The 21892-nt window shown below is 45.6% G+C and overlaps 1 protein-coding gene across 3 annotated transcripts in view; it reads right to left on the bottom strand.

Moving 5' to 3' along the window:
- LOC139754165 (uncharacterized) overlaps positions 1 to 21892 on the bottom strand; it is a 249555-nt gene that overhangs the window by 133182 nt on the left and 94481 nt on the right. Inside the window, exon 1 of one of the 3 annotated variants that reach the window (XM_071671335.1) lies at positions 17981 to 20405. The exons of the other annotated variants lie outside the window; for them this stretch is intronic. Coding sequence (XP_071527436.1) covers positions 17981 to 18091 — 111 coding nt within the window. The 5' untranslated portion in view covers positions 18092 to 20405. Of the gene's footprint in view, positions 1 to 17980; positions 20406 to 21892 lie in introns of those variants that run through there. 3 annotated transcript variants of the gene reach the window in all.

The following is a 21892-nucleotide window of genomic DNA, read 5'->3' on the forward strand; positions in this document are numbered from 1 at the left end:
TTAGGTTAGGTTAGGTTAGGTTAGGTAAGGTTAGGCTGGGATAGGTTATGTTGGGTTGGGTTACAGCTTCTGAGGCAGGCAAGCATAGTTAATGAGACAGCGTCACCAGACACCATGGCAATGCAAATGAATTCATAATGCATTTCTTTTCCCCTCCCACTCGTCCAACACAGTTACAAGATACGTCAATGGAAATGACACGTCAGGGCTGAGTCGTACATCGATAACTAGATTTAGCTTCATGTAATTCCAGATACACTATTTTACTTTAATGTTGCTGTTGCGTGGCAGTGCATTGGAAGGAGGGGAGAGAGACACGGCTGCGTAATGGTGAGTGGCTGAAGGAAGGAGGTGGAGGGGAGGGTGGTAGAACCCCAGGGGAGGTAGGTATTCAGGGACTAACCCACCAGGGTGACGTGTCTACGTCTAGTTGCAGTATAGACGCCATAGTGATACACCTGACGACACACTAACACTGGCTTATCTTTCTCTTTTTTGATGTTAGCTGCGACGGCACGGGCAACCGAGGCCCCTACAACAAGGCCATTTCATTAACGCTATATCTATAAATACCCTAGCCTGAACCAGGTACCTATTCTATCGACCAAGCTCTAGGGATCGATGAACAGGTGGGTTGACTGTGGACCGACGGCGGCTACCAGGACTCGAACCTATACGCTCAACCCCAGGGCGGCCCGTGAGTGCGTCACGATCAGGGACGTTAACCTTTACACTTAACTAACGCCACTTGAGCATCGCATGATCACACTACCTGAAGATCTATGTCAAAGACTTGCCGCGCTGTGGTATAACATGACTATGCCGATCTAATTAGTAATACTGTACCAGAACCTTGTAATGATGTGGCCTTACTTGATGATGGCCAGACGCCATCTGCCGAGTGCCAAGCACCAGAACATAGAAGTAGTAGTAGTAGTATAAGTAGTAGTATTAGTAGTAAAAGTAGTAGTAGTAGTAGTAGTAGTAGTAGTAGCATAAGTAATAGTAATAGTATAAATAGTAGTAGGAGTAGTAGGAGTAGTAGTAGTAGGAGTAGTAGTAGTAGTATAAGTAGTAGTCCTAGTAGTAAAAGTAGTAGTAGTAGTAGTATAAGTAATAGTAACAGTATAAATAGTAGTAGGAGTAGTAGTAGTAGTAGTAGTAGTAGTAGTAGTAGTAGTAGTAGTAGTAGTAGTAGAAGCAGCAACAGCAGCAGCTCGCTGCCGAAGTTATCTTCAAACACATTACCACCATCACATCCACTTCAACACCTCCGCTGAAGACGATCAACCACAATCCTGACCTGTTATAGATACAGGACGAGCGGGAATACTCGTACACCTCTTGACTATAATGAGACAAAGAAGTGTTGGGACCAACACCAAAAGAGGTTTCCTTAAAGAAAATGAGAGGAACTGTTCCTCTTAAAGATATGAAAGATATACTCGAAAATGATCATCATCATCATCATAATAATAATAATAATAATAATAATAATAATAATAATAACAATAATAATGATAACAATAAAAATAATCATAATAATAAGAGTAATAACAATAATAGTAATACTAATAATAATAATAATAATAATAATAATAATAATAATAATGATAACAATGATAATAATAATAATAAATGATAATTGTAATGGTAATAATAATAACAATAATGATAATAATAATAATAATAATAATAATAATGATAATAATGATAATAATAATAATAATGATAACAATAAAAATAATCATAATAATAAGAGTAATAACAATAATAGTAATACTAACAATAATAATAATAATAATAATGATAATAATAATAATAATAATAATAATAATAATAATAAATGATAATTGTAATAGTAATAATAATAACAATAATGATAATAATAATAATAATAATAATAATAATAATAATAATAATAATGATAATAATAATGATAATGATAATGATAATGAAAAGGCTTTTAATTCAGTCGTCCTATCAAACCTCACTCAGTGACGGGGAGGCAAAGGTCATTCGTGCAATGAGAATGTGTATTCTATATGGTCCTCCAGACATCATCTACAACACATACAGGCGTTGACGATTTACAACCGCTGGTTATATAAGTACACGCTGCCGGCCACCACCACGACTCGGCCAGTCGATAGGCTTCGTAAACCCTTAACAACCAACCAACCATCACGGTTGTAAGCGAAATCACGCATCTCTAAATTCGTCGGACTTTTAAACATCACATGGGCGTTTAGAAAAACAAATAAAGAATCTGTTTAATTTATCTGCAATAAAACGGAGACTTTTCGCTTTCACGGGATGACTTCACCAGCCCTACCCACCTCGTCCGTCTTTCGTGTCAGTGATTTCAAAATGAAATATGGAGGTGTGAATGCAACGGCAGGGGGGGCTGACGTAATGCATGTGGGAGACGTGAGAAATCTTCCTTTGATAAACGCGGGAGACAGCGACAAAGTATAAAAAAAAAAAAAAAAAAAAAAAAAAAAAAAATATATATATATATATATATATATATATATATATATATATATATATATATATATATATATATATATATATTCTTAAGAGTATGTATATCAACTGACTGTTATATTTCTCTCTTGTGTCTCCCCTGATGATGTGATTATTACACGAAAGTGCACTTGGGAACTTATCGTGTTTCATTTTCTCCGTGGACTCTTAAGAATTTACTTGATCACGCGCAAAATTGTGATCCTTTCCAATATATATAAGAATGTAAGTGAGAAATACTTAGAAAAGCAAATGGAGTTGTATGTAGCATTGATGGATCTGGAGAAGGCATATGATAGAGTTGATAGAGATGCTCTGTGGAAGGTATTAAGAATATATGGTGTGGGAGACAAGTTGTTAGAAGCAGTGAGAAGTTTTTATCGAGGATGTAAGGCATGTGTACATGTAGGAAGAGAGGAAAGTGATTGGTTCTCAGTGAATGTAGGTTTGCGGCATTGGTGTGTGATGTCTCATGGTTGTTTAATTTGTCTATGGATGGGGTTGTTAGGGAGGTGAATGCAAGAGTTTTGGAAAGAGGGGCAAGTGTGCAGTCTGTTGTGGATGAGAGAGCTTGGAAAGTGAGTCAGTTGTTGTTCGCTGATGATACAGCGCTGGTAACTGATTCTTGTGAGAAACTGCAGAAGCTGGTGACTGAGTTTGGTAAAGTGTGTGAAAGAAGAAAGCTGAGAGTAAATGTGAATAAGAGCAAGGTTATTAGGTACAGTAGGGTTGAGGGACAAGTCAATTGGGAGGTAAGTTTGAATGAAGAAAAACTGGAGGAGGTGAAGTGTTTTAGATATCTGGGAGTGGATTTGGCAGCGGATGGAACCATGGAAGCGGAAGTGAATCATAGGGTGGGGGAGGGGGCGAAAATCCTGGGCGCGTTGAAGAATGTTTGGAAGTCGAGAACATTATCTCGGAAAGCAAAAATGGGTATGTTTGAAGGAATAGTGGTTCCTACAATGTTATATGGTTGCGAGGCGTGGGCAATGGATAGAGTTGTGCGGAGGAGGGTGGATGTGCTGGAAATGAGATGTTTGAGGACAATATGTGGTGTGAGGTGGTTTGATCAAGTAAGTAATGTAAGGGTAAGAGAGATGTGTGGAAATAAAAAGAGTGTGGTTGAGAGACCAGAAGAGAGTGTTTTGAAATGGTTTGGTAACATGGAGAGAATAAGTGAGGAAAGATTAACAAAGAGGATGTATGTGTCAGAGGTGGAGGGAACGAGAATTGGGAGACCAAATTGGAGGTGGAAAGATGGAGTGAAAAAGATTTTGAGTGATCGGGGCCTGAACATGCAGGAGGGTGAAAGGCGTGCAAGGAATAGAGTGAATTGGAACGATTTGATATACCGGGGTCGACGTGCTGTCAATGTATTGAACCAGGGCATGTGAAGCGTCTGGGGTAAACCATGGAAAGTTCTGTGGAGCCTGGATGTGGAAAAGGAGCTGTGGTTTCGGTGCATTATTACATGACAGCTAGAGACTGAGTGTGAAGGAATGTGGTCTTTGTTGTCTTTTCCTAGCGCTACCTCGCGCACATGAGGGGGGAGGGGATTGTTATTTCATTTGTGGCGGGGTGGCGATGGAAATGAATAAAGGCAGACAGTGTGAATTTTGTACATGTGTATATATGTATATGTCTGTGTGTGTATATATATGTATACGTTGAGATGTATAGGTATGTATATTTGCGTATGTGGACGTGTTTGTATATAAATGTGTATGTGGGTGGGTTGGGCCATTCTTTCGTCTGTTTCCTTGCGCTACCTGGCTAACGCGGGAGACAGCGACAAAGCAAAATGAATATAGTAAATAAAATAATGAATGAATAAATAAATAAATAAATATATATATATATATATATATATATATATATATATATATATATATATATATATATATATATATATATATATATATATACATACATATATATAGGACACCTCTCGGTTCTATGTATCATAGGCTAGAGGTCTGATTTCCTGAGGTCATTTTCATATCTATTATCAACTTTATTTCTCTCTCTCTTTTGGAAGACGTGACATACAAGATGACAAGAGAGGTTGTTCGTCAGCACAGTACTACTCCAAGCACTTGGTGGCTACCCTGGCTCGCTATTCACTTGTATTGATACTTGGTGAAACATAGGTCTGTTTGAGTTGCTTATGGAACAGAGCCAACACAGAAACACTGTTGAACAGCACGAACGAGGAAACATTACAAACTACAGACTACAGACAAACTACAAACAAACCCCAAGAACTTAATGATAATAATACAGTACAAACATGGAACACCCTTGGAATAGTGCTCTCTCTCTCTCTCTCTCTCTCTCTCTCTCTCTCTCTCTCTCTCTCTCTCTCTCTCTCTCTCTCTCTCCTCAACCATTCTCTCCATTACTCCCTTTCTCAACCCTACCTCCCCTCTCCCACCTCCCCAATCCAAAAATCTCTCCCAGTTCTCATGCGTTGTTCCCACATATCCTTGTAAACATATATACCACTCCACATACCTGTGTGTGATATGTGTGTGTACATAAGCCTCGATTTTCAAGGGGGGGGGGGGGGAGAAGACCCAAAAATGTGTTTGTGTTAAGAAGCTAAAGGGTTTAAAAGAGAGGGGAGGGGGGAATGTTCTGGTTTAAGGAGTTTTGTGGATTTGAGTTTCATATAAGTTGGTATATTGTAGATTGGAGATGTAAAGCACACGTGGAAGGTTGTAAAGTGGAGCTGTCGCCTGGAGAGTTTAGTGGGGTTTAGGGGGTTGTAAACGTGGTTTAGAAACTCGGTGGGGTTTAGGGGTTGTACATTTGGAGAGGGTTTAACACAACGTATGAGTACAAAAGCAGGATCAGGTGAACGGAGTAATGATATCAGCTGATGGTGTAAAGATCAGCTGACTGAAGCTACATCAGCTGGTCCAAGTAACATCAGCTGTTACAGATAACATCAGCTGGTCCAAGTAACATCAGCTGATCCGGTACAACTTCATCTACTTCCCGCGTCAAAAAGTCTGCGGAGTTCTCCAGAATGCGCCGTGTTTACATTGATAAATAAATAACCTGAATTCCTCGCTCTGTACTAGTTACTGGTGAATATCGACCTTATGACTCAGTGCAGAGGGTTATGGCCTTGTACTGATCCAATCACAATGCTTCTGTGGGGTGAGAGAGGCAATAAGGATTCCGTCACATTCTTACAGCATTCAGTCACAAGGAAAATGACTTATATTCAAAAGCTTCGTGATCTATGACCCACATTCTATCGCCTTAGATTATAGTCTATCTATCCGCAATATAGTTTATCTATCAATATTATAGTTCCTATATCCCTAAACCTTAACAAAAGAAAAAAAAACTTCAGTTACTAATAAACTTTTAACATACTACCCTACAAGGTAGCAATAAAGGATACAATCCCTATATTCTAAAAGTTTTGTAAACTATAATTAACATTTCAACATCTTCCAGTATGACTTCCATATCTTAGCAAACTTTAACATAGGTCCCTCATCCGAACACCTTGTTAACAGCTCTAACATTTCAATGATTTACGTCACACATAGAAAGTGGTTTCTAACCCCTTGCAACATGGCCTTTAGTATTTCAACTTGCAGCATGGCTTTGCCACCCAACCATTCATGGATGCAGTTCTAATATTCTACACAGTTTCCCAAACCATAGCCACATTATTCTCTAGCGTTGTAATGGAATTCTTAACCATCTAACACCTGGTAGCCACCCCGACATTCTAACACTAGCGCATTCAAAACCCACTAACACACACCCTTAGTTTCTAACACTACCTACCACACTTCAAACCCTTTTTTGACATCACTATCACAAAAAGCACATTCTAACACCTCACAATGCCATACCCTCCTCTCCCCTCCCACTACGGATAGCGTCATTAAGGGAAAAAAAAATGTAAAATTCCTCTAAAGAATATCCAATTCGCCTTCGTCAAATATTCTCTTTAATTACGCGGAATTCAAGACACCTAGAATATTTGCGCGGGGCAAAAAGTGGCTCAGTTCGAGAGAGCAGTGATGAGAGAGAGAGAGAGAGAGAGAGAGAGAGAGAGAGAGAGAGAGAGAGAGAGAGAGAGAGAGAGTATATATCCAATACTGCTTCCCTGAAGGGCGAATTTCCTGTTGAAACAGGTGTGTGTGTGTGTGTGTGTGTGTGTGTGTGTGTGTTGTTGACACTGGAGCAGCTGCAGCGGGGGTTGGACGCTCACATGCCATTGGTTGATGGTAAAGTGCTGATGGGTTGTTCGCGGCTGTTGATGAGGCAGGAGTGGAAGAAGATAATAGTGGTGGAATGAATGGGGCTAAGGAAACAAAGAGGAAGAGGAGTAAGAGGAGGAGAAGGAGGAGGAGGAGGAGGAGGAGGAAGAGGAGGAGGAAGAGGAGGAGAGACGGAGATGGAGGAGGAGGAGGAAAAGGAAGAGGAGGGATAAGGAAAAAGTTATCAGGGGAAACATCTGGCAGGTTATCATGTTACAACTCGCTATAATCCCGGCCTGACTGTGTCTCAGGTACAACAGGGTTCTGTTAAGCCTCGAAGACCTGGACCTGTGTAACGATAAGACCTGGAACTGTGTCACGATAAGACCTGGAACTGTGTCACGATAAGACCTGGAACTGTGTAACGATAAGACCTGGAACTGTGTAACGATAAGACCTAGAACTGTGTATCGATAAGACCTGGAACTGTGTAACGATAAGACCTGGACCTGTGTCACGATAAGACCTGGAACTGTGTAACGATAAGACCTAGAACTGTGTATCGATAAGACCTGGAACTGTGTAACGATAAGACCTGGAACTGTGTCACGATAAGACCTAGAACTGTGTATCGATAAGACCTGGACCTGTGTAACGATAAGACCTGGACCTGTATAACGATAAGACCTGGACCTGTGTAACCATAAGACCTGGACCTGTGTCACGATAAGACCTGGACCTGTGTCACGATAAGACCTGGACCTGTGTCACGATAAGACCTGGACCTATGTAACGATAAGACCGGGACCTGTGTAACCACAAGACCTGGACCTGTATAACGATAAGACCTGAACCTGTGTCACGATAAGACCTGGACCTGTATAAGAATAAGACCTGTATCTGTGTAACGATAAGACCTGGACCTGTGTCACGATAAGACCTGTACCTGTGTCACGATAAGACCTGGACCTGTGTCACGATAAGACCTGGACCTGTGAACGTATGATGACCTCAACCCACCAGCCAAACATCTAATCTATGCCTCGCCTCGACACCACCTTCCGATCTCCTTTCCTGTATCTCCCACCTCTACGGCTACTGTTAGGGCCATAGAAGAGACCCTCTCCTCCAAGGGAACCCCCTGAGGCTAGCTCACGACGGTCGGCTGCACAAAGACACATGTGTTTCATTGCCATTTTGTGTAGGAAGAACAGGAGTTTCCCCCCAAAAACCCCCAACACCTTCACTGTTCTCCCACCTGTGGACCATGTTTTCAGTTCCGTAGCCTATAGCATGGGAAATTGACCCCCTTCCTCAATATAATTAGAGGTGTTATTATTTCTCTTTATCTATGCTTCATCGCCGTTTCCAGCATTTGCGAGGTAACGTCAAGATCAGACGAAGAAAGGCCGAATTCATTCACATCCATTATCCAGCTGCATGTGCAGTGTACTGGAACCATAGCCCCTTGTCTACAATCAGGACACACTGACCTTTCCACGGTATCCCCCTGCCGCTTCACACACACCTAGTTCAGTACACTGACAGCACGTCGATCCCTGTATACCACATCGTTCCACTTCATTCTATCCCATGCACGCATTTCATTCTCCCACATGCTCAGGCCTCGAACACTCAGAGCTTTTTCACTCCATCCTTCCATCTCCAATGTATTCTCTCCCTTCTCCATGTTCCCCTCCACTTCTGACACATACATCCTCTTTGTCAACCTCTCCTCCCTCATACTTCACATTTGTCCAAACCATTTCTGAACACCCTCTTCAGATCTCTCCACTAGACTCTTCTTTTTTTTTTTTCTATCAACACATCTCTTTTACCCTTTTATTACATAATCAAACCACCTCACAACACATATCGTTGTCACACATTTCATACCCAACAAATCCATCCTCCGCCGCACATTCTCATCTATAGCCCAAGCCTCACATCTATATAATATTGTGAGGACTACTGTACCTTCAAACACATCCATTTTCGCTCTCCCTGACAACGATCTCTCTTCCCACACAAAAGGTGAGAGTAAACGAAGTCAGGGGAGAGGGTGAGGAATGGAAGGTATTTGGGGAAGCAGTGGTGACACGTGCAAAAGATGCGTATGGCATACGTAAGGTGGGATGTGGGCAGATTAGAAAAGGTAGCGAGTGGTGGGATGAAGAATTAAAGTGCATGTGATAGAGAAAAGACAGATATATGGGTGATACTTACAGGGAAGGTGTGCAAATGATTGGGAGATGTATAAAAGAAAGCAGAAGAGGGTAAGAGAGAAGGTGTAGGGGTTGAAAAAGAGGGCAAATGAGAATTGGAGTGAGAGAGTATCTTTATACTTAAGAGAGAATAAGATATTTTGGAAGTAGGTAAATAGTAAGCGAAAAACAAGAGAACAAATGGGAACATCGGTGAAGGAAGCAAATGAGAAAGATATAACAAGTAGTGATGAAATGAGCAGATGGGGTGAGTATTTTGAAAGACTGATGAATTTGTTTGATGACACGGTGGCAGATGTAAGATTTTTGGATTAGGGCTGGTGTGCGAAGTAAGAGTCAAGGGAAAGTGATTTTGTGAGGAGAGAGGAGGTGGTAAAAACCTTAAGTAAGATGAAATGTGGCAAGGCGGCTGAAGTGGATGGTATTGCAGTCAAACTTCATAACAAAGGCAGTGACTTTGTTGTTGACTGGTTAATTTGGATTTTCAATGCATGTATGGATCATGGTGAGGGGTGCATGAGGATTGGTGGAATGCATGTATAGTTCCAGTGTATAAAGGCAAGGGGTATAAAGTTGAATGTTCAGACTACAGAGGTATAAGTTTGTTGGGTGTACTTGGTAAGTTATATAGGAGAGTAGAAGTGACTGAGAGTGAGGGAATATACAGAGCATCAGACAGAGGAGGAGCAGTGTGGTTTCAGAAGTGGTAAAGGATGTGTGGATCAGGTGTTTGCTTTAAAGAATGTGTGTGAGGAAGGATTTGTATGTGGCATAAAAGGACATGGAGAAAGCATGTGACAGGTTTAACAGAGATGTCTTGTGGAAGTTTTTAAAAAATATATGGTGAGGGAGGAAAGTTGCTAGAAGCAGTGAGATTGCATGAATGGGTGTAAGGCGTGTGCAAGTGTATGAAGAGAGGAGAATAAATGGTTTCAAGTGAAGGTCGATCTGCAGCAAGGATGTATGGTGCCACAGTGGCTGTTTAATTTGGTTATGGATAGGGCGATGAGGGAGATAAATGCAAAAGCCTTGCAGAGTCAGTTGTTATTAGATGATGACACTGCATGGGTGGCAGATTGGGGTGAAAAACTGCAAAAGTTGGTGACTGAGTCTGGAAGAGTGTGTGAAAGTATGAAGCTGCGAGTAAATGTGAATAATAACAGAGTTTTTAGGTTTAGCAAGGTAGAAGGACAGGTCAGATGGGGTGTGAGTTTGAATGGAGAGAAACTGGGGGAAGAAGAGTTTTAGATATCTGGGAGTGGACACTGAGGCAAATGGAATATAGGAAGCGGTAGTGGGGCATAGGGTGGGTGAGGGTGTTAAGGTTCTGGGAGCATTGAATGAATGAGAGCTCGTTACCTGGTTGGACAAAAATGGGTATGTTTGAAGGCATTTAAAAGAAATGTTTAAGGACAGTATGTGGTGCGAGCCTGGTTTGATCGAGCAAGTAATAAAGGGGTAAGAGAGACGTGTGATAACATAAAGTGTTGTCGAGAGATTTGAAGAGGGTGTTTTGAAATGGTTTGGATACATGTAGAGAATGAGTGAAGAGAAGCTGGCAAAGAGGATATATTGATCAGAAGTGGTGGTCATAAGGAGAAGGGGAGACAAGAGGAGAGGTGGAAGGATGGAGCGAAAACGATTTTGAGTAATCGGGATCTGAACATCCAGCAGGATGAAAAGCGTGCACGGGATAGAGTGAATTGGAACGATGTGTGGTATACCGGGGTCGACGTGCTGTCAATGGACTGAACCAGGGCATGTGAAGCGTCCGGAATAAACCATGGAAAGGTCTGTGGGGCCTGGATGAGGATGGGGAGCTGTGGTTTCGGTGCATTACACATGACAGCTAAGGAATAGATGTGAGCAAATGCAGCCTTTCTTCGTCCGTTCCTGGCGCTGCCTTGAAAACGCGCGTGCTATTACACCCGGATGAGACCCCCCCTCCTCTCCTAGTGGGTTCTCAAGAGGTGCACCCCACCACCGTCAATACCTCCCCCGCCCCCCTTCCCTACCCCACCAGTCAGCCACACCTCGCCTCACGTAAACACAGACAGTGACACCAGGAGTTTCGCCTCCAACCTGTCATTGCTCTAGAATTTATAGGCTATAGAGAACGTCTTCTCTCTCTCTCTCTCTCTCTCTCTCTCTCTCTCTATCTCTCTCTCTCTCTCTCTCTCTCTCTCTCTCTCTCTCTCTCTCTCTCTCTCTCTCTCTCTCCCCTGTCATACCGGTATTTCATATAACATTACAGAATACATTACGGACTTTAACGTTGAGTAAGATGGAGGGGCGGGCGTTACTCTGCTCCTGTTGACGATAACAATATGATGAAGTACGAAACTCGATTATCTCACGATAACTTATGGTCGGTCGCGGACGTGTTTTTTTTCTTTCGGGGGAGGCCAGGGGGCGAGCGTGGGGGAGGGGGAGAGACCCCCTGTGGTCCGAGACTACCGCTCAAAGTTTTAGGGGTGGGGAAGAGGAGGGATGGGGGGGGGGGGGGGGGGGGAGTAACTTCGTCGACCCGGAACCACCCGGAGCTAATCTGTGGCTGAAGTCTGCGGAAAACGTCGTCAGTTCGAGGTTTGTGTCGACTTCCTTGTTCGGGTGGTGGGGGCAAGAGTGCGTTGTGTGTGTGTGTGTGTGTGTGTGTGTGTGTGTGTGTGTGTGTGTGTGTGTTTCATCGAGAGGGTGATCTTGTGCGTGCAGGAGGCTTGCCTTACCCAGCAGAAAGAGAGACAGACAGACAGACTAACACAGAGACACACAGACAGACATACTAACACACAGACACACAGAGAGAGACAGACAGACAGACTGACAGACTAACACAGAGACACGCAGACAGACAGACAGACAGAATGACAGACTAACACAGAGACACACAGAGAGACAGACAAACAGACTGACAGACTAACACAGAGACACACAGAGAGACACACAGACAGACATACTAACACACAGACACACAGAGAGACAGACAGACAGACTGACAGACTAACACAGAGACACGAAGACAGACAGACAGACAGACTGACAGACTAACACAGAGACACACAGAGAGACAGACAGACAGACATACTAACACACAGACACACACAGAGACAGACAGGCAGATCGACAGACAAATATAGAAGGAGAGGAGGTAGTGCATCTAATGGAAGGTCTTGTAACTAAGGGAAGGGGGATCTTTTTTCCCTGGTGGAGACGAGGTTTCCGCTTGTAATGAGATGGGATCTTGAGTCTCAGGGAGGGTGATCTTGTTCCTAAGGTAGAGATTAGCCTTGTTTTTCATCTAGGAAAGCTCTTAGCGTCAGCATCACATCATTTTCTGAGGGAGTGACGTCTCGTTTTCTCTAGAATATGCCACGTAGCCAAAGCATAATTTCGAAGAGAACGGTCAGTGTGATGTAAAACGTTTACAGTGATCAGTTTTCCCTGTTTACACTGTGTTTGATACCATCTTTTTTTTTTTACATTTCTTCAAGGATTGTTACGGTTAAAGATGAGTGTTTGTTTGTTTGTTTGTTTGTTTGTTTGTTCAACGGAGGAAATGACAAACTCGAGTAAACATGAGGTTTGTATTCAATGTTCAAATAGAAACCTTTTCGCCTCCCACCAGTACAGTAATAACCTCACTATCACCATTATCACCATCGCGGGATCCTCAAACACCATCTTAATCACTGTATCTCGCCACCATGACACCATCTCTCACCATCGTAATACTGTCTATGACCGCCTGAACCCATTGGCATCACTGTCATAATACCAGGCAGCCTTCCTCACTATCATCATCATCACTACCACCGTCATCATCATCTTCATCCTCACAACCATTATCGCCTTCCTCACTATCATCATTACTACCACCGTCTTCATCATCATCATCATCACCATCATCATCATTATCGCCTTCCTCACTATTATCATCACTACACCGTCCTCATCATCATCACCATTATCGCCTTCCTCACTATTATCATCACTACACCGTCCTCATCATCATCATCATCACCATCATCGCCTTCCTCACTATCATCATTACTACCACCGTCTTCATCATCATCATCACCATCATCATCATTATCGCCTTCCTCACTATTATCATCACTACACCGTCTTCATCATCATCACCATTATCGCCTTCCTCACTATTATCATCACTACACCGTCCTCATCATCATCACCATTATCGCCTTCCTCACTATTATCATCACTACACCGTCCTCATCATCATCACCATCATCACCATTATCATCATCACCATTATCGCCTTCCTCACTATCATCATCACTACACCGTCCTCATCATCATCACCACAATCATCGTTACCTTTGATGCCAGCCGTGGTGGTGGTGGCACCACCATCTTCATCACATGATGGCACTGGCTTGCCCCAAGGCGACTATAGCTGAAAAGCCCATGATGGATGGATGGTGGAGACAGCCGTAAAGATAACAGGAATATGGGTCAGTAGGGAGGGAGGGAGGGAGGAGGCGGGAGTGGAGGGTTTGGTGGGGAGGGAGTCGGAGGGAGGGACCCAAGCAACAAGCAAAAATGCAACAGAATGTCAGGCAACAGGAGAGACGAGGGTCGAGCAACGGATGGGAAGGTAACAAACGGTAATGCAACAGAGGCTGAAGCAACAGAGAGGTGCACAACAGAGACTAAGGCAACAGAAAATGAACGATGGGGTTAGATAAGAAGAAGCAACAGTAACTGAGGGGCAACAGAGAGTCAGACAACAGATATTTAGGAACCAGAATGGCTTGGTAACAGAATAGGAACAAACAGATGATGAAGTTAGAGGAGTGATGAGTGAGGCAACAGACATTGGATGCAACAAAGAGTGAAGCACAACAGGAAGGTGAAGCAACAGGAACTTGGGCAAGATATGACGAAAAAAAGAAAAAAAACAGCGAGTCAGGTGGCAGGCAACAGACGCAGAAGCCACAACAGACGCCAAGGAAACAAGAGAAAACAGACGTCAAAAAAACAGAACAGAGCACCACCTTCATTCCACCTCGTGCAGCAAACAGACGGCTGGGCAACAGACGAAGAGCAGCCACAGACACACCAGAGATACAGATGAGACAGGAGGACCCTCCCGCTCTCTCCTCCTCCTCCTCCTCCTCCTCCACACCACAGCGAAGATGTTAGCTCAGCCATAATGATCTTAAACGCCCATCTTCAAGTAGTGAGACCCTCGAGGCTCAAGTCCTTTGAGGCGTCTGAGGACCTTCTCGTAGGCAGGGCAGTGCGGTGTTGGTGGCTATCCGGTGCTGGTGAGTGGTATGGATGGAGGAAGGATGCCGTGGTGTAGATGGTGACAGGGCAGTGTGATGGAGGCTATCCATCAACGGTGATGGAGGACCACTGACAATGTCATCGAGTGATCTATTTGTCTGGACACACACACACACACACAACACACACACACACACACCACACACACACACACACACACACACACACACACACACACACACACCACACACACACACACACACACACACACACAAAAGCAATATGTGTGTGTGTGTGTGTGTGTGTCGTTGATGACCATGAACCACGCATGGGCCCACCTGGTTTCGAATCCTGGGAGTGAGCGGCAGTCGGCCTGTAGACAATCCGTAATGATCGTTCATACCCCCCCCCCCCCCCCCCCACGAGAGGCTGGTGAGTGTGTGTTTATGTGTATACACACACACACACAAGAGTTAAAAACGTGATACATATATACACAAGGTTAAGAGAAAGGTGGGGAGGGGGGTGGAGGGGACAACACGAGTGTAAAACTCTCTCTCCCGTAATACACAAATAGTAAACACACACACACACACACACACACACACACACGGTGTGCCGCCAGCCTCCGCTGAGATACGGATCGACATAGTTTGAAATGTTTACGTCCATTGTTGACCCAACAATGTTGGCCGCTCATCTTCTCTTTGCCTTAGGGACCAGAGTCAACAGACGAGCACTGATGAATGTGTTGATGAGGAACACTTACGGCCTGATGATGTTGATGTTGTAGGTCGTGGTACTGATGATGTGGGCGTGGCTGTAATGATGTGGGCGTGGCAAGAATGATGCGGGCGTGGTAGAGATGGTTTGGGTGTGGTTGTAATGATGCGGGCGTGGTAGGGATGGTTTGGGCGTGCTGGTAGTGATGGTAGGGTTGTGGTGGTAATGATGGTGTGGGCGTGGTGGTAATGATGGAATGGGCGTGGGGGTAGTGATGGTGTGGGTGTGGTGGTAGTGATGGTGTGGGCGAGGTGGTGGTGGTGGTGGTGTGGGCGTGTTGGTGGTGGTGGTGTGGGCGTGTTGGTGGTAGGGTGTGGGCGTGTTGCTGATGGTGGTGGTGGTGATGTGGGCGTGTTGGTGGTGGTGGTGATGTGGGCGTGTTGCTGATGGTGGTGGTGGTGATGTGGGCGTGTTGGTGGTGGTGGTGGTGGTGTGGGCGTGTTGCTGATGGTGGTGGTGGTGGTGATGTGGGCGTGCTGGTGGTGGTGGTGGTGGTGTGGGCGTGTTGCTGATGGTGGTGGTGGTGGTGGTGATGTGGGCGTGTTGGTGGTGGTGATGTGGGCGTGTTGGTGGTGGTGATGTGGGCGTGTTGGTGGTGGTGGTGATGGTGTGGGCGTGGGACTGTGGGGGTGTTGCTGGTAGCCGGTTACTACTGGGAGCAAAACGCTACCCAAACAACAATCAGAAATAGATGATCCTGGCATACTTGGTGGGTTGGAGGTGGGTATTTATACGACTCTCTCTCTCGCTCTCTCTCTCTCTCTCTCTCTCTCTCTCTCTCTCTCTCTCTCTCTCTCTCTCTCTCTCCTCAGGGTTTGTGCTTGAGTCTGCCTCTTTCGTTTCCTTCATTGTTTCTGTTTACATGGGTCTTATGCTTGTTCGCTTATGAAAGCACATAAGTGTGAATGGAACCTTGTCATCCTATTCACACATGCTGCGTGTCGATCTGTTCTTCCAATGTAGCTGTACGTAATACTGTTCACATAGATATACATATTAGGGTGAGGGTGGGGGGGGGGCCTTGGTCGTAAAGTCAGTTGCTGTTTGCTGATGACACAGCTCTGGTGGTAAACTTGAGCGAGGAAGCGCAGAAGCTGTTGTCTGAGTGTGCGTGAGTGTGTGAGAGGAGAAAGTTGAGCGTAACTGTGAAATACAGCAACGTTATGAAGTTTAGCAGGGGGAAGGAAGAGACGGGTTGGCCTGAGATTGAATGGAGCGCGGAAGTGTAGTGTTTGAAGTACCTGGGAGTGGACATAGCAGGGGATGGAACTGTTGGAGTTGAAATACGCCATAGGATGGGTAGGGAGGCTAATGTCCTTGGTCCAGTGAAGAATGTGTTGAATGAAAGGCCACTGTCTGTAAGGGCACTGGCGGGTGTGTTTGATGGTACAGTACTCCCGAGGATGTTGTACGGATTCGAGGCGTGGGCCCAGCAACAACAACAGCACGATAGTAATAAGACAGTAATAAGAAGAGTGTGGTTAAGGGAGCGAAGGGTGTGCTGAAATGGTATGGGCATATGGAGAGGATGAGTGAGGAGAGGCCGACTAAGAGGACATGCGTGTCAGAAACTGAGGGGACAAGAAGAGGTAGACCGAAATGAATATGGAAGGATGGAATGAAAGATGCTGTGAGTGACCGGGAACTGAACATGCACGAGGGTGTGAGGCATGCACGGGTTTGATCAAGCTGGACTGATCCAGGGCATACGAAGCGGTTACGGGAAACCACAGAAATGTCAATGGACCTTGGCTGTGGATAAGGAGGAGGCTCTGGCTTCCACGCATTATACATGATATCTAGAATATGGGTGAGAGCGAATGAGGCCGTTCTTCGTCTGTTCTTGGCGCTACCTGCTACGCGGGGGAACGGTAACAATTAAGATTTACGGGGGAATAGTTAGAAGCATTACAGTCTGTCTACCAAGGGAGAGAAGAGTAAGGAGTGACCTGATCGCAAGCGTTAAGCTTTTAAACCATCGTGGCACTGAGGGTGAGCAGTCCTTTCCAAAGATGTGGTGTGTGTAACAGCCAGAGGCCATAACATGAAGTTAACCAAGAAACTCTGTTGGAAAAGATGTGGAAAGAAGGAATTCTGTGATGTGGATGAGTGGAAAATACTAAAAGTGATGAATGTGGAGAGGAAAAAAAAAAAAGTTTAAAAAGTTTTACGAAAGTAAGGAAAGCTCGAGAAGTGAGACTCCACGAGTTTAGAACTCCCTCCCTCATATTGTACAAATAGGATAATCACACACACACACACACACACACACACACACACACACACACACACACACACACACACAAACAAAAGACTTTAACCCCAGTTTCTCCTCTAGTTAAACAAATTTTCTTACGGACCAAAGGTTTTCAAATGTATTTTAAAAGTTTTCACTTGTTGTTATCTTCTACTAAATGATAAAATCCTCAGTCCAGTTCCCTTACTCTGGTCTCAGAGATTCCTTCGTGTCTTCCAATATGTCCACTGGGGCTACTTTATACTTCATTCCAATATGTCACCAGAGGCGATATTGTCAGCTCTGAATCACCTACTGTATAAATACCGTCGACATCCATGTATCTAACGAGTACCGAGGTTCACTCCTCGTACTTGACCCGTGTCGTAAACATAGAGTAATACAATACCCGACCCCCGTCGCGAGACGTGGGTTGTCTGCCTCATTCTCCAGATGGTGTATGATCGCCCGCTAACTTCGGGGAGACTGATCCCAAGGGGAACACCGTAGGCAGGTCCACATCCCCTCCTCCCCCACCCCACCTACATCGTGGTCAACACCACAAGACGTAAGGCAAAAAATGTACCACAGAAACCAAGTCAATGTTCAGATTCTATACTGAGACATAAAGGTTCTACGAGTCTCTTTACCCTCATAAAGAGAGAAAGGTCGGGAAATTAAAGGTTTGAGATGAAAAAAGAAAATGTTTGGCGCGTGTCGCATACCTGTGTTGGTGAAGGTGGTTCAGGCTGGAGATCGTGGTGGTGGTTGAGGGAAGTGGTGGAAAAGCCCTGATCAATAGGGTCCACGTCTCCCTCACACGCTGAATGCACCATTTTTCATCAGTCGTGCCTTATTATCCAACTCTCTTGTGTTCCTCCGAGTCTAATAGAATAAAGACTCGGTTACACACACACCGCACCTTGTCTCGCGTCACTGTCAGGCAAATTATCAAGATAAAGGTAATCTAAATAACAAGTTCTCACACGAGATGATGGAGGATCCGTGCTGAGCACTGAAGCTCTCTATTCCATGCATAGTCTCGACGGGCCTCAAAATTTGCTACAATTCAACATCACTTTTACGAAATCTCTCTCTCACGATTTCCTCCTCCCACAAGGTAACCTAATGGAGAAAAAAAAACGTCTGCAATTCACTCACAACTTAATTATGTTTAAGGAGTTGTGTCAGGCCATTTCTCTCCACATCCGAAAATAACAGGATTCGCTCCGTCCAGAGGCTCTTCCGTGTGGAAGTTTGTTCACCGAAGTGCGGGGAAAATAATATTATAAAAACGGTCTTCACCAGTACAGACACTCCACTCCTCTCCTGACGTTTGAATCCCCCAACAGCCCCAGTAAATGTAGCCACTAATGATGCATTTCCTGGTTTTTGCTGGTGTTTCGGGGAGGTTGTGGAGGGGCAAGTTACATCATCGTGAATCATCGGGTCATGAAGCTGACGCCATGGAGGTTCGGGAGAGCGAGGGAACACAGAGACGCCTGTGTGCGGTTCGTTAGTTCAAGAACATGAGTCGCTCGAATCCTTGCGAACCCCCACGATCAAGTCTCCACCAACCTGATGCACACGCTGATGCACACACACACACACACACACACTGTCTCCTTCGAGACCTCAAGTCTCGGCTTCGGGTTACCGGTGCCCAGGAAGGATGTCCCGTTGACCTGCTATATACGACGACCTTGAATAACCTCCTCCACAGACCTGGCCACTAATACTCCTCCCGCTCTGCAGTAGCACATACGCACGGACACCCGCCTCTACTTCAACCATGAGAGATTATAAGTTTGTTTTACTTCTGCAGGAGTTTCGTTGGGATCTTTTGACTCCGTAAGATTAATCTCAAATATCGAGAAGATCTTCGCTTAATGTTCGTCCTTGCTGGGTTGAGTATATCTGCCTTGGGTGATGATTACGTATATATATCTAATCTACAAATGGGAATATATCATGAAGTGGTTTTTACAAAGTGGCACCAAAATACGCGTGACAGGGAGCCACCTGCGTCTCCGTGGCTATGGCACTGCTGCGTCAGGGTGCCAAGTGGTGGAGTGAATGTCCGTGGCACTAGGGAGGGACAGGCCTTACCGCCTCCCCCAGACGTGACACCCTCACCACCTCACCCCAGGAGGGGCACATGGCAGCCCCACACACACACACACATACCTGGGTTTCAGTGGTGTACATCAGTCAAAGGTACACACATACTCACACATGCCTTACGTATTTTTCTCTGATTTTCAGCATTTTCTCCTCTGATTATACGCACTTTTTTTTTTCTATTTTCTGCTCTACTTGTAACCGTACGTCAATCTTCGTTTCAGAATCACACTCATAATGTAAGTGAATATCCACATTAAAATCTGTTTTCTACGCTTCACATCACCAGAATTTAATCATCTTTTCATTTTTCTGGAGGAAGAGCATCGGAGATGTGGCTGAGGCCTGTATGTATTTACCCCAGGATGGTTGTGCACACCTCTCTCACACACATACACAGACGCACACACGTCGCACCGGCTCAAACCTCCTCCTCAGATCATCTCAGAGCCAACACCTCACTAGGACCTCCAGATGACGACCCCTCACCTAACGAGACGAGGCGCGAACCACAGAACTGCACGTCCCACACACCGCCGCTGCTACCATCACCACCATTATCCTCCCTGCTTAGGCTCCTTGTCAGAACCCATCCTCCACAGGCCGTGATGGAGAGCTGGGACGGTGGTGGTGAGGCTTCACAGTGAGCTGGGACGGTGGTGGTGAGGCCTTACAGTGAGCTGGGACGGTGGTGTTGTGGCCACACAGTGAGCTGGGACGGTGGTGTTGTGGCCACACAGTGAGCTGGGACGGTGGTGTTGTGGCCACACAGTGAGCTGGGACGGTGGCAATCAGGCTCACAGCGAGCTGGGACGGTGGTGGTCCGACCTAAACTGCAAGCGAGCTGGGAGAATGATCCTATGATTCCACAGCGAGTTGGGAGGGCGATGGTCCGGCCCCACAGCGAGCTGGGACAGCTGTGGCCCGGCCTCACAGCGAGCTAGGACAGAGTTGGTATGGCCTCGCGAGCCGGGAGCAGCAGTGGGTCATGCCCTGCCTGGCCCTGATGCCGGGCAAGTGTCAGGCGGGGAAGGTGGGGGAGGAGGGAGGCGGCAGAGAAAGGAGGGAGAGGGAGAAGGGGTCTGAGGGTTGGAGGTGATGGGAGGAGGGTTGGAGTGGGAGAGGCATCACCAGAAGCGGGCACCCTTTGGCAATCCCTCCTCTCCTTACCCCTGCCCTGTCCCTCCCTCCCTCACCCTCTCCCTCCCTCACTCACTCTCTCCCTTCCTCTCTGCCTGCCTCACTAACCCCTCACACCAATATCTTCCCTCCAGACAGTTTTCTTCTCGCCCGTCACACATGCTCTGCTTGACGTCCACAAAGATACCATCATGTTAATCATATGCGATGACAGTGTCCACGAATGTGTGCACAGCGGGATGTGGGCTGTTGGACAGTTGGGTGTGCGGTGTCGTACAACAGGGTATGTAGCGTCGTACAACATATATGGAGTGTCATACAATAGGATGTGGGAGTGTCGTACAACAGGATATGGGGCGTCGTACAACAGGATGTGGAGGTGCCGAATAGCATAGTGTGGGGTGTCGCACAACAGGGTGTTGGGCGACCATCACAAATGGTGAGATTAACAGGATCAGCTATGAATCCGACCTATACCCCCACTACAGCCCTTGTTCCCACACGACCATCATGAACGCAAAGATCACCCTCACGTGCACGGACGGACGAACGTGCTGGTTCGTCCTTGTACGTGAAGCGCTAGGTACCCTCACCTCCACCCCCTACTCCCCACCTCAAAGCCACTCATCATCCATCAATTCGCATTCATACACTCTTACTCCTCACATGTCATCCTTCCTTCCCTAAATTCGCTCTCACCTGCTCAAGACCCGTCCAGATGACCTACCAACTTCTCGCCTCCACACACCCCGGCTGTGTAGCGTGCCTTCGTGTGTACCGACGTGACATGTGCTAAGGGCACGCCCCGCTCTTGACCGTCCAGGATGACACGCCAGACAATAAGGCAAGAGAGAGACGAACGGAGGAAGGATTAATCCAAGTTCCTCGAGTGGCTGCAGACCGCGGGGCACCTTGCAAGTGAGTCCTGCAGCTGAAATGATGGAGTGAAAGGTAACTTTGAAGACTCGAGGACTGAACATGCAGTAGGAAGCGAGGTGGTGATAAGGGATGCAGCAAACAGAAACGATGTGTGGTTTACAGGGAGCGCCGTGCTATCAGTGGGCACAATCTGGGTATATGAGGCGGTCGAGGGAACCACGGAAAGGTCTGTGGTGTCGGACTGTGGATAAGGGGGCTGTGTTTTAGGTGCATTACACATGAAAGTTAGAGAGTTGACGTAAGCAAATGTGGCCCTTTGTCCGTCTGTTCCTGGCGCTACCTGGCTAATGCGGGGAATGAGGAACATGTATGAAAGTATATATATATATATATATATATATATATATATATATATATATATATATATATATATATAAATGTGTGTGTGTGTGTGTGTGTGTGTGTGTGTGTGTGTGTGTGTGTGTGTGTGTGTAAGC

The sequence above is a fragment of the Panulirus ornatus genome, chromosome 16, assembly GCF_036320965.1.
Source record: "Panulirus ornatus isolate Po-2019 chromosome 16, ASM3632096v1, whole genome shotgun sequence".
Taxonomy (NCBI): Eukaryota; Metazoa; Arthropoda; class Malacostraca; order Decapoda; family Palinuridae; genus Panulirus; species Panulirus ornatus.